The sequence below is a fragment of the Lissotriton helveticus genome, chromosome 3_1 (assembly GCF_964261635.1).
Source record: "Lissotriton helveticus chromosome 3_1, aLisHel1.1, whole genome shotgun sequence".
NCBI lineage: Eukaryota > Metazoa > Chordata > Amphibia > Caudata > Salamandridae > Lissotriton > Lissotriton helveticus.
The window spans coordinates 1,169,221,922-1,169,238,762 of NC_136061.1; the positions used below are offsets into that span (position 1 = coordinate 1,169,221,922).

General features: G+C 45.9%; 1 protein-coding gene across 1 annotated transcript in view; it reads right to left on the bottom strand.

The window, feature by feature from the left end:
• Positions 1 to 16,841, bottom strand: part of RAB3GAP1 (RAB3 GTPase activating protein catalytic subunit 1) — a 436,470-nt gene that overhangs the window by 213,751 nt on the left and 205,878 nt on the right. Inside the window, exon 10 of the mRNA XM_078681808.1 lies at positions 13,405 to 13,473. Within this exon, the coding sequence (XP_078537934.1) occupies positions 13,405 to 13,473 (69 nt within the window). The remainder of the gene's footprint in view (positions 1 to 13,404; positions 13,474 to 16,841) is intronic.

Consider the following 16,841-nt stretch of genomic DNA (forward strand, 5'->3'; position numbering starts at 1 on the left):
TGTAGGATTGCTCACACTCATCAACAATCACATCTTACTAGTGTAATCAGAGCTACTATTTACAGAAGTGGTCTATAAATCATATTTTTGATTGTGTGTAGGGTGATAATGGTCACTCACCCCAATTTAACAGGGCACCTGCTCCCAACAGGGGTACGAGATGGAGGCCTTATAGTCAAACACTAAGAACAGATAAGGAAAAATGCCAAATTATTGTTAAAGAAGTGCTGATAGCCGGCAATTCCTTTTAAGTAAGCCTCCGGCCGTGTCCTTAGGCAAGAAGGATAAGAGAGACCTTACTTCATCAAAGATCCTGTCCCTGCATGCAACCTACTGTTTACTCAGCTCCCCTGCTTGTGATGATTATAGCCGAAAAAATGCTCGGTATTAGTATACATCTCGCTTGGGCTGGCGTTTCCCGTTGTGGCCACACTGGTCTGGTCTAGATGAGACCTGATTGGCGGCAGAGCGGAGGTTCATTTCGGAGACTCACGTTGTAAATGAGGGCACCGAATGTTCCAGAGTACTGCCTCAAGAGAGTCCACAAGTGATGTGTGGGCTCGTTCACTACATCACGGATTGCGCAGCAGTTACCATGGAAACCGAACCGCTGCCGTGGAGCTGCATTGAGCAGATGTTGGAAACGAGAACATTTTCTTGTACTGCATGGTCATATTAAATGGTGGAACTCATACATGGTATGTTTGGGGGGAATTTCCCTGTTTTTTCTACAATTTGCAATGCTGCGATGGTGGGTTTTCATGTGTAAAATATTTAAGACAGCGTAAACAGATGTTTTTCATATTACATTATATAGAAAAACAAAAATGCAGGTGCCTTTCATGTACAGAAAGTGCACCTAGGTTTGTTTGTACCTCGCCACAGGGTCGGTTATTCCCCATGTGAAATAAACAAAGGGGCATGCTGGAGAAGTAGCCGGTGTTGCATGTTAGTTGGATTGTCAGCACGTCACACACCGTCAACCCTTAAGACACTAGGAGTGAATGTTGTGAATTAAGCAATACTAGTTGGATATGGGTGTGGTCTGCACAAGTACTTCACAACAGATTGTTTAGCTGGTTCCAATGGATATCATCATTCAGCACTTTTATGTGTGTCGGTAACCGGTACACCCAGTGATGTTCTTTTAGGAGGAGTCTCTTGTGTGCTCTATTTTGCTGTGGTATCTTATCAATGATTGTCCATTTGGGGTCAGTATCTGTGTGTTGCACTTCTAGGAAGAGGGAGGTAAGCTTGGTCGTGACCTTTTTGCATCCAATGGTGCTTCTGTGTTCACTAATGTGCAGTTTTATCTTCCTGGTGGTCATTCCAGTATACTTCAAACCGTATGGACAGTGATCATATAAATGACATTACTGCTGTTGAAATTGGTATGTATTCTTTGTTCCCATAGGATCTTCTGTCCAAAGTCAATTGTCTTGGTGTGAGTTGTGAGTGGGCAGACCGAGCAGTTTCCACACGGGAAATGTCCTGTGACAGGTGGTAGTTCCAATAGAGTCCTCTGTTGGTTAGGTGTGTTGCTGTGTACCACCCTGTCCCTGATATTGTTTTTTTTAAATAAAAATAATGATCTCTCAAAGTTGAGCTGATTTGATGTTAAGATACGCCAGTGTTTGTTTATAGTGCATTTTATCCTATTAGATGCTGAATTGTAGGTCGTTACACATATCAATACTCTTGTTTCAGGTTTAGCTGTTTTCTCCAGAAGTGTCTTGCTAGGGATGTTGTGTACCTGTTTTTTAGCCTGGTTAACCACATGGGTGGGGTATCTGCGGTTCTGGAGATTTTTGCTTAGGTTTTCTGCTTCCCTCTTAAAATCCTCCGTTTTAGAACAGTTGCGTCTGATGCGCAGAAACTGGCCCTTGGGTAGGTTTTCCCTTAGTGCTCTTGGGTGGGTGCTGTCAAAGTGCAGCAAATTGTTTAGATGCGTGGGTATTGTGTATAGTGAAGTGCATAGTTTACCATCTTTTGCGGTGATATTGACATAGAGGCAGGACACCTGTTTATTGGTATGGTCATGCTGCATCGTAAGAATGGGTTTCTCTCATTCAGCCAGTTATTAAAGGACTCAAGGTTGGTGTCAATTCTGCCAGATTACTAGGACGTCATCAATGTATCTCATCCAGAGACGTATTTGGTTTCTGTTGGGCTTATTATTACAAATGTTGTGGTCCTCAAACCAGCTCATATACAAACAGGCAATACTGGGGGCAAATGTACGGCCTGCTGAAGTTCCATGACATTGAAGGTAGATGGTACAGTTGTCCCAGTGACGGCACACTAGTATTTTGTGGGAGGAGAAGTATTTTGCCAGGGGAAAAACCACATTGGAAATAAGGTTGCATTTGCAAAATACACCTGGCTTCATAGGTGGATTTGCGACCTGTTGGTAAATACTGGCCACCAGGAGGAGTACTCGAATTGAAAACGGTCATCGATTTCCAGAACTACTACTGAGAATATTCTGGAATACCAAAAAAGTCAGATATCATATATTGGTACAGGCTTGTGCTCAGTAAATCGTGGCTTGCTCCACTTCCCAAATCCTGTATATACGCACCAAATCTTTAAAATTAAAAATACCTCCCTGTCCGGCTGGACATTGGAGTGAAAGATACATAGTCTTCATTTTAAGTCTATGCTTATTATTACATGGTGTATCTACCTACAGCTTAGGACCTTTGTTAGCTCTAAAACATACGAATTACCCGAGGTCCCTCGCTACCTTTACGGGTTCCCTTGTTTTGTATACTAATGTAAAGAAGGGTGGGCACCTGTATTTCTACAGCGCTACATGCCACAAACAGATGCTCACAGGGTAAGATTTTATGTTCAGGGCATGTGTAGCTGTAGATACACATTCTGTGCATAGACTGTAATGCAGTCCTCCCCAAAAGCGGGGGCTTAGCACAAGGATATTGCAGAAGACTGAAACAGTGTGTGTGAGACATCCTGGCCAGCTCTAGCTTGTTGTCTAGTCAGGACACCCACACAGTAATGTTCAGTAAATGTGTGAGAAGTGGACTAAGTAGCTGCTTTACAGATATCAGCTAGTGGTATAGTCCTTAAGAAAACCATAAAAGCCCCCTTCTTGCGAGTGGAATGGGCTCTGGATGGGACAGGTAGGGACCTTTTAGCTTTAGCATAACAACTTTTAACACACTAGACAAGCCAACAAGCAATCGCTTGTTTGGCAATGGCACGCCCCTTGTGTGCCATGGAGTATGACATGAAGAGTTATATCTTACAAAAGGTTTTTTTTCTTTCAACATAATACATTAACACCCTTTTGACATCCGGCGTATGCAAGGCGCATTCAGCTACATAGTCTGGATGTGGACAGAAAACTAGCAACTCAATCACTGGTTTGAGATGAAAACTAGGAACCAACTTGGGGAGAAATTTACGGTTGGTTCTGAGGTCTGCCCTATCTGGATGAACTTGGCAGAAAGGCTGAGAGAGTGTATCTTACTGACTCGCCTAAGGGAGGCAATGGCTAGAAGGTAAGCTACCTTCCAAGAAAGAAACTGAAGCGGGCAAGAGTAAAGAGGCTCAAAAGGAGGACCATGAGTCTAGTTAAGACTATGCTGAGATTCCACACCGGAGCAGGAGGGGTCCAAGGCGTGAAAACCCTTTTAAGCCTTTCCATTAAGGCCTTAATGACTGGTACTTTGAAGAGCAAAGTGTGGTACCTATTCTGTAGGGAAGCAGCCACAGCAGCCAAATGCAAGCGAATGGAGGTACCTATTCTGTAGGGAAGCAGCCACAGCAGCCAAATGCAAGCGAATGGAGGTATAGGCAAGGCCTGACTGTTGAAGGTGGAGGAAGTAATAGGCAATGTCTTTTACCACCGGTGAAATAGAATGTGTGTTTTGGAAGGCAATAATGTACAAAACGTTTCCATTTGGCTGTGTAGTAGACCCTGGTAGAAAGAAGGACTGTGTGCTCCGTGAAGAATGGACATACATTCCTCCGATAGGTTGAGATAACCAAACTCTAAGACCTCAGGAGCCGTATTGCAAGACTGCACTGCTGAGGATTGGGGTGCCAAAGAGTTCCTTGGCTTTGCGCTAGAAGGTCCGGCCTGTTGAGAAGCTTCTTGTGAGCAACTAGAGAGTTCCAGCATAGTGCAGTGCCTAGGCTGGCACACTCCGGTTTGGGCTACTAGGATGAAGGTAAGAAATGTCTGCCTCAGCTTGAGAACTACAAACGATAGGAGTGGGAGAGGCGGAAAAGCATAGGCAAATATCCCGGACTGGTTCATCAATAGTGCAGTGCACATGGACCGCAGATTTGGTAACTTGGTGGTGAAGTTTGGACACACTTTTTTCAGCAGTGTAAGAAAGTGCCTCTTTTTGAAATGGTTATCCCCACTTGTTGCCTGATATTTGATTACATTTTGACTAAAGTGCAATGGCTTCCTGCTAACCAGGTCCCCAGTTCCAGTGCTCTTTCCCTAAGAAAAGGTAACTATTCAATTGTATCCTAAATAGCAAAACCGTTAGCAACTCTGTAAGTCCCTAGTAAATGGTACCTAGGGCATGGACACTAAAGAGGATCCCTAAGGGCTGTAGCAAGTATTGTTGCACCCTAAGGGACCCACCACCAAACTCATGCATACAGCCATTGCAGGCTGAGTGAAATTGTGCATATAAAAGTGAAAAGACAACGTGGCACACACCCTATGTGCGATGCCCTCAGATACCAGTTGCAATATTTGCAAGCCACCCCTACAGAAGGTCTTATAGCCCTAAGGCAGGGTGTGTTATTTTACATGTGAGGACATATCTGCATGAGCAGATATGCACTTGTGCTGTCTAGATAGTACAAATGAAAAGGGAAGCCATCTTAAGCATATGTTCTGGGCACTGGTCATTACAAGTTCCCCAGCTATATGATGGCTTTACTGAGACCTATGGTGTTAGGTATCAAACACCTTGTCTTAATAAATCTGTATAGATGCCAGTAGAGGATTTATTAAGATATGCACCCAGAGGGCACCTTAGAGGTGCCCGTGAAAATCTATCAGCCTCTTAGTAGCAAGCTATCACCACAGACAAGTTTCTGACCGCCCCTGCAAGTGACAGCCAGCGCTGTCAGAGGTCAGAAACAATGCCTGCTCCGGCAGGAGGTGTTTACATCTCCTCCAGCAAGATGGCTAGTGATTTAACATATCAAGGCCAGGGGCTTCAAAGTCCCTGCTGGCTTTGATATGCGTCCCCAGCTTCCCCCAGACCTGGGAGATGCCACCCCCTACCCTGAGGCTTATTTGGCTGGCAACAGGACAGGTGGGATGCACCAGCAGGCTAGTCACACCCCCAAGGTGGGCTGCCTGATGTGCTCCATGAAGGAAGGATTCTACCATTTTGATTAAGAACTCTGTGACAAGGTGCCCACTCCCCACAGGGAGTGGTCATATAGGGGGTGTAGTAAGCACACGGGTAAGAAGCCCATTGCCTACTACCCTTCACTCAGTCAGTATTTAGGTGGCCCCAAGATAGCAGGAACTCAGATTTGACTGACTTATAAAGAAGGACAAAGAAGAGCCGAAGAACGCGAGAACAGAAGACTGGCTGTGGACTTTTTTTTGCCAAATCCTGCCTGCCTACTCCTGTCCTGACAAACTGCCAGACCCGACTCGTCTGGTAGCTGAGCATCTTCCAAAAGGCTCGGAAGGTTACCAGCACTTTGTCAACCAGCCAGAATCTCCAGTGAAGTGGAGGAGTCATTTTCCTGCAGCCACCAACCACAACGTTCGGTACAACAATCTGCTAACCACAGGGTCCAACAGCGCAGCAGCCACCCAGAAAGTGGTCACCTTGCTTCCGGTGGTCTGATCTATCTCCCCACCAAGTTTGGAGGCGCCAGGATTCCCAGGAGCCGTACTACATCAATACGGAGGTACCGGAGTCTGTTGCAAGCACCAAGGCATGTTTGTATTTCATCCGAACACCAACACCCCCAAAACCAACCTGCACGTCAAGCGAATTCACCAGAGGCTAGCTCCACACCAGAAGCCGTCTCGCTGTGTGTCTTCTACCTCTTCTGCAGGAGCACCAAGAACCATGGGAGCCTCAAACACGACGACATCCAGGACAAAACACCTATGCACCCCAGCCTGAATCCATTGAAACGGACGAGGTCTTTTATTTCATGCTTATCCTTGGGCCATATTTAAGAAATATATGACTAGTAATAACCAGTAAACCGCTAACAACATGGTCCTAATGGGGTGATAGAGGGTGTCATAGAACACTTTAACTAATGTGCTCCTTGCTATCTTGTGAAGCTATGACACCTTTTGAAGTCAGTTTCCGTGTGGCACGCCCTGGCGTCCTCTGCCTCCCTTGACATTAAAGACTTGCCTAACATCAGGCCCTTATCAGACCTCCAGGATGCAATACTCTTTTTTCTGTCACAGAATCTTCTGATGCCATGAACTCTCCCAAACTACCTTGTATCTCCTGGCACCATGGCGCTGCTGCCACTACAGACTCTACTAAAACAAAATGATGGTCAAAAACGATCTGAATTTAAAAGTGGTATCTAAACTAATTTGTTTTATCATGCACAAAATGGCTTCATTCAGTCCTTCAACAAACCAAATGCTAGAGAAAACAATCTACAATGCAGCTGTCATTTTATTAAACAGATTGTTCAGTTCGAACTACCTAGAAACATACACAATAAACAACATAGTTCTTAACAATAACACACCCAGGGAGCGATGCAAAAGTAAGAAAGTGAAAAAACAATCAAGTGAGAAACATCTTTTATGGTATCTATTCCATTTTGTTAATTAATGGGAAAAATATTAATTTATGGTATTCCAGTGCAACTCTACTGCAGCTTTTTAAAATATTTTAATTTTGATTTTTGAATACCAAAACACAAAATAAGCTAAACTGCAGCTCTAAACATTATACACCGTCATTCGGCTTTTACATGATTTGCTTAGAAATTAACAGGGTTCACACTTGCTAGGACGTCACTGGACAATTATCTCTCTTGACATCGCTCTCCCACTTAGAGACCCCAAGTCATGATCTGCAAAATATGACAAGGTCATGCTTCAGCCTCTTGGTGCTACCACTATACCAGTAGTAGTGTTTTCCTTTTCTTAACCACACAGGTGAAAGCTAAAGCTATTATCAATTTTATGAGTGTGTCCAAATTTGAAGCTTCAAAACGTTCACCTTCATAACCATCTCTCATGACATCAGGCCTTTCAAACTATGCTTTCATCATTAACAAACATACAGTAGAGGAGGAGCTTCGTGCGCATCTAAGATGGCCGCGTGAGCTAGGAGTTCCCGAGACCCTCGTACCCTCCCGCATATATCCTGCCACATATCCTGATTGCTGTGGATGTCTCTGAGTGTATGAACCACGAGAGAGGTGAAAGCTGAAAACCGCGTCCCGATCGGACCCCGGGAGCCGAAGTTGTGAGGTGGAGAAATTTGCGGCCTTCCTCTCCCAGATGCCCGGTGCTTGGGTTGGCAGAGTCCCCGAGGTGTAGTTGAACAACATCGGCATGGACTTGTGGAGGAGGCCGGCACAGTCTCACTTTCACTTTCGTTTTTGACACTTGGACTGGTCTTGAAATCGGAAGACGCCTCATTGTGAATGGCGACTCCTACCCCTCTGGGCGCTTATTCGTATTCAACAAATATACGACTTATTTGACTTTCGCTTGAGGGGTTCACCGTTTCAGCCACTTTGTGTGCTGAACCAGAGGTACGTCTTGAACTTTCCGGATCCTTTCTATATCTTGTTTGCCCGGAGACTGGTTCCCCCCTCTCCAGACCTGAGACTGTCCTGAAATGGCAAGCAAACCGGAGGGGGACAAGCAGAAGTTGAGAACTAACAGAAGGGGTGGATATACCCAGTCCAATGTCATGGATAGATATACCCAGGTTAAAGGATCGCCCGGTAGCCCGGTAAAGTCTCAAGATGCGGCGAAGGATTCCGCATCTTCGAACACCGAGCCAACGTTGATGGACGTTATGGGTGCAATCGAGGGTGTCAGATCAACCCTCGGGCAACAGATTGAGGCCCTTGCACATAAATTGGACACTGTGGCCATAGATGTGAATTTAATTCGCACGAACCTTAGAAAAACAAACAAAAAGGTCAAATCACTAGACATTAAAACATCGAGTCTAACCGATGACGTCGTGGAGCTAAAGACTGAAGTTCGAAATCTGAGGACTATGAATGACACAGGTGTCCGTCGCCTGGAGGATTCCGAAGGGAGGGCCCGAAGGAACAATGTCCGTATAATCGGAGTTCCGGAGAAGGCAGAGGATCAAGCTACCGACCTCTTTGTTGAAGACCTTATCTCTGCAGCCCAAGCGACTCAGTACATTTTTTACTGTGGAGCGAGCTCATAGAGTCCCTGGTGGAAAACCGAAAGTGGGCACCCCACCGAGGCCTATTATAGCACGGATCTTTAACTTTCGAGACAGAGATGTTGTTCTTCAGGCTTCTCGTGCGAGTGGGCCCTTGCCGTTTGAGAACTAGTCGATCAGCTTTTATCCGGACTTCACCCAAGCGGTTCAAAGACAAAGACTCAGCTTCATGGGGGTGAAGAGACGACTTCGGCACATGGGACTTAAATACACCATGCTTTTTCCATCCAAGCTGAGAATCGAACGTGATGGCAGGACCTATTTCTTTGACAAGCCCGAAATGGTGGCCGACTGGTTAGACACGTTGCCGTCTCGGCAAGACCTGGAGAGACAATCTGGTGGGGCTGAGTGTGGACATACGGACTAGGAATAAGTTTCGCTTATTTGACTCCTGGAGTCGCCAGGGTATTTCCTATTGCCGTGGTTCTAATTGTCATGTGCAGTTCCATACAGCTGAAATGGGGAGGTTACTGAGTTATCGGAGGTTCTCTCTCCTCCTCAGCTTTGCTTTTTGTAGTTTAGTTGAGATGTGGGGGCGGCAGGCACACTGCAAGTTGGGGTGGCTTTATAGTCGACAGCAGGGGTGCAGGGTGGGGGGTATTGTGTTGGGTAGAGGTGGTGGGGGGTGTTGGTTTTTTGTTTCCTTTTTCAACAAGGCGCTATATATTGCAAACGACTTACATTGAGGTGCTGGACTCGGAGGGGGGATGGGTCTTCTTTCTGTTTTATGATGGGGGGTAGGGGGTTGAGGCTGATAAGCTGGAATGTCAATGGGTTGGGGGACAGGATTAAGCGCGGGGTGGTGTTGCAGCTTCTGAAGCGACACTCCTCGGACGTGGTTTTGTTATAGGAAACGCACTTGGTTGGTAATACATGTCACGCCATGAATAGAAAGGGATACCGTTTGGTTGCTCATGCTGGGTTTACATCCGGTTCCCGTGGGGTTGGAATCCTCCTTAATAACTCTCTTCCTTTCGAAGTGGATTCAATGATCCTTGATGAAAGAGGGCACTATGTGGCTCTATCAGGGCGGTGGGAGGGCCGCACACTTTCCTTGGTGTCTGTTTATGTTCCTCCTGGCTTTCAGTCTACTACCTTTGCCGACCTGGGTCGAGTTCTACTGGATCTCCCTGGGGGTTTCTGATTCTGGAGGGTGATTTTAATTCAGTGGTATCTGGTGTGTTGGATAGGTACCCACCTAGGGATCTAAAGGGAGCTCAAGGCTGGCTGCCTGACTACATTGACACGATGGGCCTAGTAGACTGCTGGAGATTGCTTCACACTACTCAAAGGCAATATACGTTTCTTTCCGGCGTTCACGGTAGTCTCTCCAGGATAGACTATGTACTAGTGCCGGCTGCGCAAGCTTCCTATGTTGCGGAGGTCAGGCATTTAGCCCGGGGTATTTCTGACCACTCCCCGCTCTGGTTTCGATTTGAATTAGCGCCTGGCTCTGAGGGGAGGGTGGCTCCTATTAACCCTTGGTATCTTCGTAATCCCAAGACTCGTTGTGCTCTGATTAAGGCATTAGAACTTTATTTCTCCGAAAATGAGGGCTCGGTTTCTTCCTCCATATCGCTATGGGAAGCATTCAAGACTGTCATTCGAGGTCAAGCTCTCTCTTTGATTGCTGGTGCTAAAAAACAGAAGGAAGAGGATGTGGTGAGGATAGAGATGGAGATAGCTGATTTAGAATTGGACTTCGAACAGGAGGTTACCCACTCTAGACTACATGTCCTGCGCTTGAAGCAGTTAGATTGTAGAACATTGGTGACAGACGGCCCGAAGGCCCTTAGTCGAGAGCAACAGGGGCGTCTCTATGATGTTGGGGATAAGGCGAGCAAATTGATTGCATGGCTGGACAGAAAAGACAGAGTCAATCGTGTGGTGCCGGATATCGAGATGGAGGGCGGTGTTCTGGTCACCGACCCACAGGAGATAGTGAGATGCTTCGCTGACCATTTTCGATCTGTGTACTCTTCTGTGTCGGAAAGACCGGAGGAGGACTCATGTTTGTTATTACGAGACATTGCGCTCCCATGCCTGTCTGCGGAGGATAGGGACCTTATGGATAGTAAGCTCACTGCAGATGAGGTGGCGTTGGCTATGCGCTCTCTGAATTCTGGTAAGGCGCTGGGTCCCAACGTTCTCCCGATTGAGCTCTATAAGCTTCGCCCGGATAGGATTGCTCCGTATTTGAGGGATATGTTTTTGGAGTCCCGAGACGTCGGTCTCCTTCCTCGTTAACAGAGATTACCTTCAATAGTAGTAATTCACAAGGAGGGAAAACCTAGGAATAGATGTGCCTCGTATAGACCGATATCATTGTTAAATGCTGAACCTAAGATTCTCGCTAAATTGTTAGCTAATAGACTGATAAAGGTTATTTGCGACTTGGTTCACCCAGATCAATCAGGCTTTATTCCGCACCGGAATACGGCGTTGAATCTTAGACGTTTGCATGGAGTACTCGCGAAGGCCTCGACATTGCGGGAGTCGGCCATTTTGGCGTCATTGGACGCCACGATGGCGTTTGATACTGTTGAATGGCCTTATTTGTGGGCGGTACTGGCTAAATTCAGTTTCGGTTCAGATTTTATTGGCTGGGTGCGTCTTCTATACGCTGACCCGCTCGCTCAGATTGTAGTCAATGGTCGCGTCTCGGAGCCTTTTTCGCTTGGGCGGGGGACTCGCCAGGGTTGCCCGCTATCGCCTCTCCTATTTGCCTTAGCCCTCGAGCCTCTCGCGGCCTGGATCCGCTGGGAGCCCTCGATGAAGGGTATTAGCTGGTCTCCGCGGTTTGAGGACCGTATCTCGTTATATGCAGACGACATCTTGCTGTATTTGACCTCCCCTAGGAAATCCTTGATAGTACTCTGTGATGTTCTGGCCTCCTTCGGCAGGAACTCCGGCTTGGTCATTAACTGGGCGAAATCCTATTTATACGTTCTCAGTGGCGAAACGCCGACCCCACCGCATAACTGTCCTATCCAGATAGCTCGGGATGGGTTCCGATATCTCGGAATCTATATTTCCATGGATCCGGCGGTCCGATATGAGAGAAACCTTCTCCCTCCCTTCACTCGGTTAAAGCACGATGTTGCGAATTGGCGGAAACTTCCATTATCGATGCTTGGGCGTGCGGCCCTTTTTAAAATGGTGTCACTCCCTCGTTTTCTTTATGCTCTTCAAAATACCCTTGATATCGTCCCAGCTAGTTATTTTCGTTCTGTGGAAGAGCTACAGCGTAAGCTGTTGAGGGATGGAAGACCGCGTATTGCTCTGACTAAACTAACACTCCCGTGGTATGACGGAGGTATTGCTCTCCCTGATATTAAGAGATATTACTGGGCTTCACAATTGCTATCAATCATGGTATGTACGGCCCTGAGTTAAACCCTGGTTTTGCCATGGATAGGTGGTCACTTCCTGGCGGCAATTATTATAGAGCTTTGTATTCTGGATCAGTGTTGAAGACTTTGTCAGGGCCAACTAAGACGGCTGTGCAGATCTGGCGTGACGCCACTAATTCGTTGGGGTGGAAAGACTGTCTGACTTTGGCTACCCCGCTGTTTGGATCTGATAAATTTGGCAAACTGTGGAACACTAAGGGGTTTGACAAATGGGATCTTATTGGCATTTCTAAATCTGGAGACCTGTGGGTGAAGGGACGGGTGAAATCGTTTGTGGACCTCCAGGCTGAGTTTGAATTGGGAAACTCGGAGTATTTTCGGTACGTTCCGATTAGGCATGCGTTGACTTCTGTCTTCCCGGAAGGGGAGGTGATACCGGAGTCTACCCCTTTAGAGGATCGTATTTTGTGTGGCCATATGCCTGACAGTACCATTTCCCTAGTGTACAAGAAATAGATTAATCAAAGGGCTGGCCTTCTTTTGCGTTTGCGTGACCAATGGACCAGTGACGGCCTTGAGCTTGATGATGAGGACTGGCAGTCGGCGGTTTCTTCACCAAAGGAGGTGGCGATTCCGGCACGATTGTGATTAGTCCAGCTCAAAATACTGCATAGAATATACGCCACGGGTCCCCGATCGGCCCGTATGGGCTTTTCGGAGGAGGGTCTGTGTCGCCGGGGCTGTGGTCAGCTGGGGACGTTCCTCCACATCATTTGGGAATGTCGGGAGGTATTGGATTATTGGAGAAGGGTCCATGAAACGATGAAGGAGGTCACGGGTGTGGCACTCTTACCAGAACCCAGACGTTGCCTATTAAATGTTTTGGAGCCACTGATCATAATGTGGCACAGACTCAGTGGATGACCCTAGGTGCCATGGTAGCTAAAAGGAACATTGCACAACTTTGGGGATCCCCAAGGCCTCCTACACTCGATGTTTGGGTGGAAAACATGGATTGGTGCATGTTCAGAGAAAAAACAGTGTACTTGGCTCGGGGTCGCCCCCGAAAATGGCATAAGATTTGGGGCCCCTGGAACCGATATAGAGGAGATATATGTGATCCACCTGAGCCTTTGGTCCCTGATGTCTTGCTTTCCCCCTGACCCTTTGTTATTATTGATTCTGATGCTCCCTTTTCCTCCCCCCTTTCCCCATCACTGTACGGTTTACCGTAATGATGGACGATATGATACTCTACCCTCATTGAGTCTATGCAATCTTGGATACTGTATATGCCTAGTTTTGTTTTTATTCAATAAAAAGAAATATATTTAAAAAAAACATACAGTAAACACTTAGCTCTGCCAAGCTGACTCGATCCCAACCAGCAGCATCACTTCAGAACATGCCCAAAACTCGGCACTGCCAAACCTCAGCAATTGTACCTAGAGCATCCACTGTTGTAGAAGTACTGGCACTCAAACCTAAGGTTTTCATTTTCAGAAAAAACACGGCATGCACTCAATATAAGATGCATAATTTATGAGGCATCATTAATTTATCAAGCAGTGACTTAAAAAAAGTTATCAACAAGAAATACTAAGCAGTCAAATACGTACGAATAGACATCGTTGTCGACAATGATACCTTCTGTAAGACAGGGCCAAGTAGCAGCTAAATGAAGTTCGCTGAAAGAGAAAAAAATACTGTCAAAAATATCTGCCTATAAAAAAGAAAGTATACATTTTACTTTAAGATTGTCCTGAATTAATTGGGAAAGATGCACGTCTCGACTTTAGGGCAGTATTATAATTTGTAAACACAACAATATTACAAAGCTTTGAACTTGGACTAGTAAATAAATTCAACTTCTTTTTGAGCAATTTATAGGATTTGGCTGCCCTAAAGTCTGGTGAGATGGTTTCTACACACTGAGGGATGCTTCACCACAAGGATTGTTTAAATGTTTTTGACTTCTTAAAGGCTGGCTGTTCAAGGAGACGAGTTGTGAGAGCTCCGGAGTTTAGGTTTCCAGAGTGCACTGCCTTGTGTGGTTAGGTATGATAAAGTCTAGTTTGACGAAAAAATATTTAGATAGAACGTTTGGTGAGATAACAATTGGTGAGAAACAGTCAAACGTTGAAGACTATGGCCAAGCTGACAGCTGAATACAGTGTGGTTAGAAGTATTTTTGGAATTTTGTGCACACTAGGGACTGAACTAGCTCTGGAATGAAAGGTTTAATGTATAGCTGGAGATTGAGTTGAAAATGTACCTCTTTGGCTAGTCAGGCAATTTGTACCTGCAGACGAACATTCTTATCCAAGATGAAGCCAAGAAACTTAGCACATTCTGTAAGAGAGGGACTGCAGTCTAAGACCATGACTGCTCAGCCAAACTTGAAAAAGAAAAGTACATTAAGGAGGACGGAGACTCTTGGCGAGGGTATGCAGGATGGCATCTGGTGTACCGTGCGATGCTTGAGAAATATTGAATATTGAAATAAGGCCAACTTGTGCCTCACATCATAGTCGTACCTCATAAAGGCAATGCCAGGTGAATGAGCATAAAATGAGACAGAATGCATACTATTCATTTCAGGGAGGGTATAAGGTTACTGCACCTTGGGCGGACAGTTGAACAATGAAAGATGAACAATATCCTGGTAGAGTAGTACAGAGTTTGTGGTTGTGATTGAGGCTATTAACACACCTAAAGTGTAAAGTTGTTTAACTTTGGTTTTGTTTTTGTTATTTGAATTTTTGTAGTGGTGTCTCTGACATGATGTGCATACAAAGCAGGCAAAGTTGTACATCAAACGCAAAAAGAAATGGATATGCATCAATGGACACTGCCATCTTGTCTGCCACAATATGTATAGAATGCAAAATGTGTGCCATATATTTTTGTTGGAGAGACCATTTGAAAATTAATAAAGAGATACCTTAATAAAGAAAAAAAAAGGACGACAGATCAGGAGGAACTCCATTTTGAGTGGGTTTTAGTTTAAGATGATGCGTCATTCTTGCTTGAATATCATTCAGTACTTGTGACTTAACACTTCATCACCGTGGGTCAGCAACTGATATTATCAGTATAGAAATGGCTAGAGATGTTGGATTAATTTAGGATGGAGGCATGATGTTCCATTGAAAGATTGAAGAAAATGGGGGAAAGAATATAGTCTTGTGGAACATCTTATAGCACAGCAGGGTGGAAAAAGATCTAGCTAATTTGTGTTGCTAATGGATAACCAGGTCTAGTGGCAACCAACAGTCAAGTGTGCCATTTCAACCTCAGTTGAATTTAGTGGTTCACCTTGTCAAAGGCTGCTGAAGGGTCAAGAAAGATGAGGCGGCAGGAGTCCCTTTGTTCCCAATGTGCAGTGATCCATCAGCTATCTTCCTCACCTCAACCTCACCCAACTATCATCAACCTCACCCAACACTGTACTGAGGAGACTCATTACAAAGGAGCCACACTGGATGCCATCATTGCCCAAAAGAATTCTATCACGGTCAATCACATACTACCAGTTGACTGGTCAGATCACCACATGATCTTATTCCACATCAATCACCCCATCATCTCGCTTAAACCTCCGCAAGACCCGCCTAAATGGTCGAGAAACCTCTCCCAAGTACCCCAAGACATCTTGGAAGGTCAACTAAGCGCTCTTCTCCCAAATAACACAATGCACCTCTCGACCAACGACCTCGTCGACCACTATAACTCGGGGGTAGTCGCCATACTTGACAATCTAGCTCCTCTAAAGCTCAAAAGAAGCCGAGTCACTCCATCCAGAACCTGGTTCACTGCGGACCTCAACGCAGAAAGAAGAAACCTGAGAACCAAAGAAAGAAAGTGGAGAAACAACCCAACCGCCATTCTCCGCCTTCAACTAAAATCAACCCGTAGGAAGTACAACAACCATATCAAAAACAAGAAATCCAGCTTCTTCCGCGAGGCATTGGTCAAATCCAAAAACAGACCCAAAGAACTCTACAACATAATCAGACAACAAACAACAAAGCCCCTGCCCTCAACCCTACAGGCTTCCAAAGAACTCTGTGACAACTTTGCCAACTTCTTCAACGACAAAGTCCTAAAAATCGAACTCTCTCTAGACATCAACAACCCACACCTCCAGAAGAGCTACTCGGCCTCCCCAGTGGCACTCCCATCCGACTCCTTTCCCTCCCCCTGGCTAAGCTTTCGCCCCGTCCAGGAAACCGAGATAATCGCGCTGATCTCGACCTCCAAACCTTCAGCACACATCTCAGACCCCATCCCCCCATCTTTAATCAAACAAATGAAGCTTACCTTAGCGCCCATCTGGGGAAGAATCATAAACAGCTCCTTACAAAGCGGTGTGGTCCCCGATTGTCTAAAAATGGGACAAGTCACTCCTCTTCTGAAAAAACCCGGTCTCGACTCAACTGACTTGAACAATTTCAGACCAATATCCAACCTCCCTTTACTCTCGAAAACACTTGAACGCTGTGTACTCCTGCAACTGACGCAACACCTGGACAACATCAATCTCCTGGACCCCCTCCAATCTGGCTTCAGACAAGGCCACAGCACTGAAACCGCGATGCTGAACATCATAGACGACATCCATGGATCTCTTGACGCTGACAAGTGCTGCCTCCTCATACTCCTTGATCTCTCAGCAGCGTTCGACACGGTGGACCACAAGCTCCTCATCATGACTCTTCAAGAAAGAGCCGGCCTTGGCGAGGTAGTTCTCAAGTGGTTTTCCTCCTTTTTACACAACCGTTCGCAACTAATAAAAATCAAGAACTTCACCTCCGATACCCAGCAAGTCAACAAGGGTGTCCCTCAAGGATCAGTGCTCTCCCCCCAGCTCTTTAACATCTACATGGAACCACTCGCTAAGTTACTCAGGAACGCCAACATCCACTTCCACCTCTACGCGGATGACACGCAGATTTACCTGGAAACCTCCTCTCTTAAAGACATCCAGAGACTCAACGTTGTCCTAAACGAAGTTCAAGACTGGCTGACAAAGAATCACCTGAAACTCAACCCC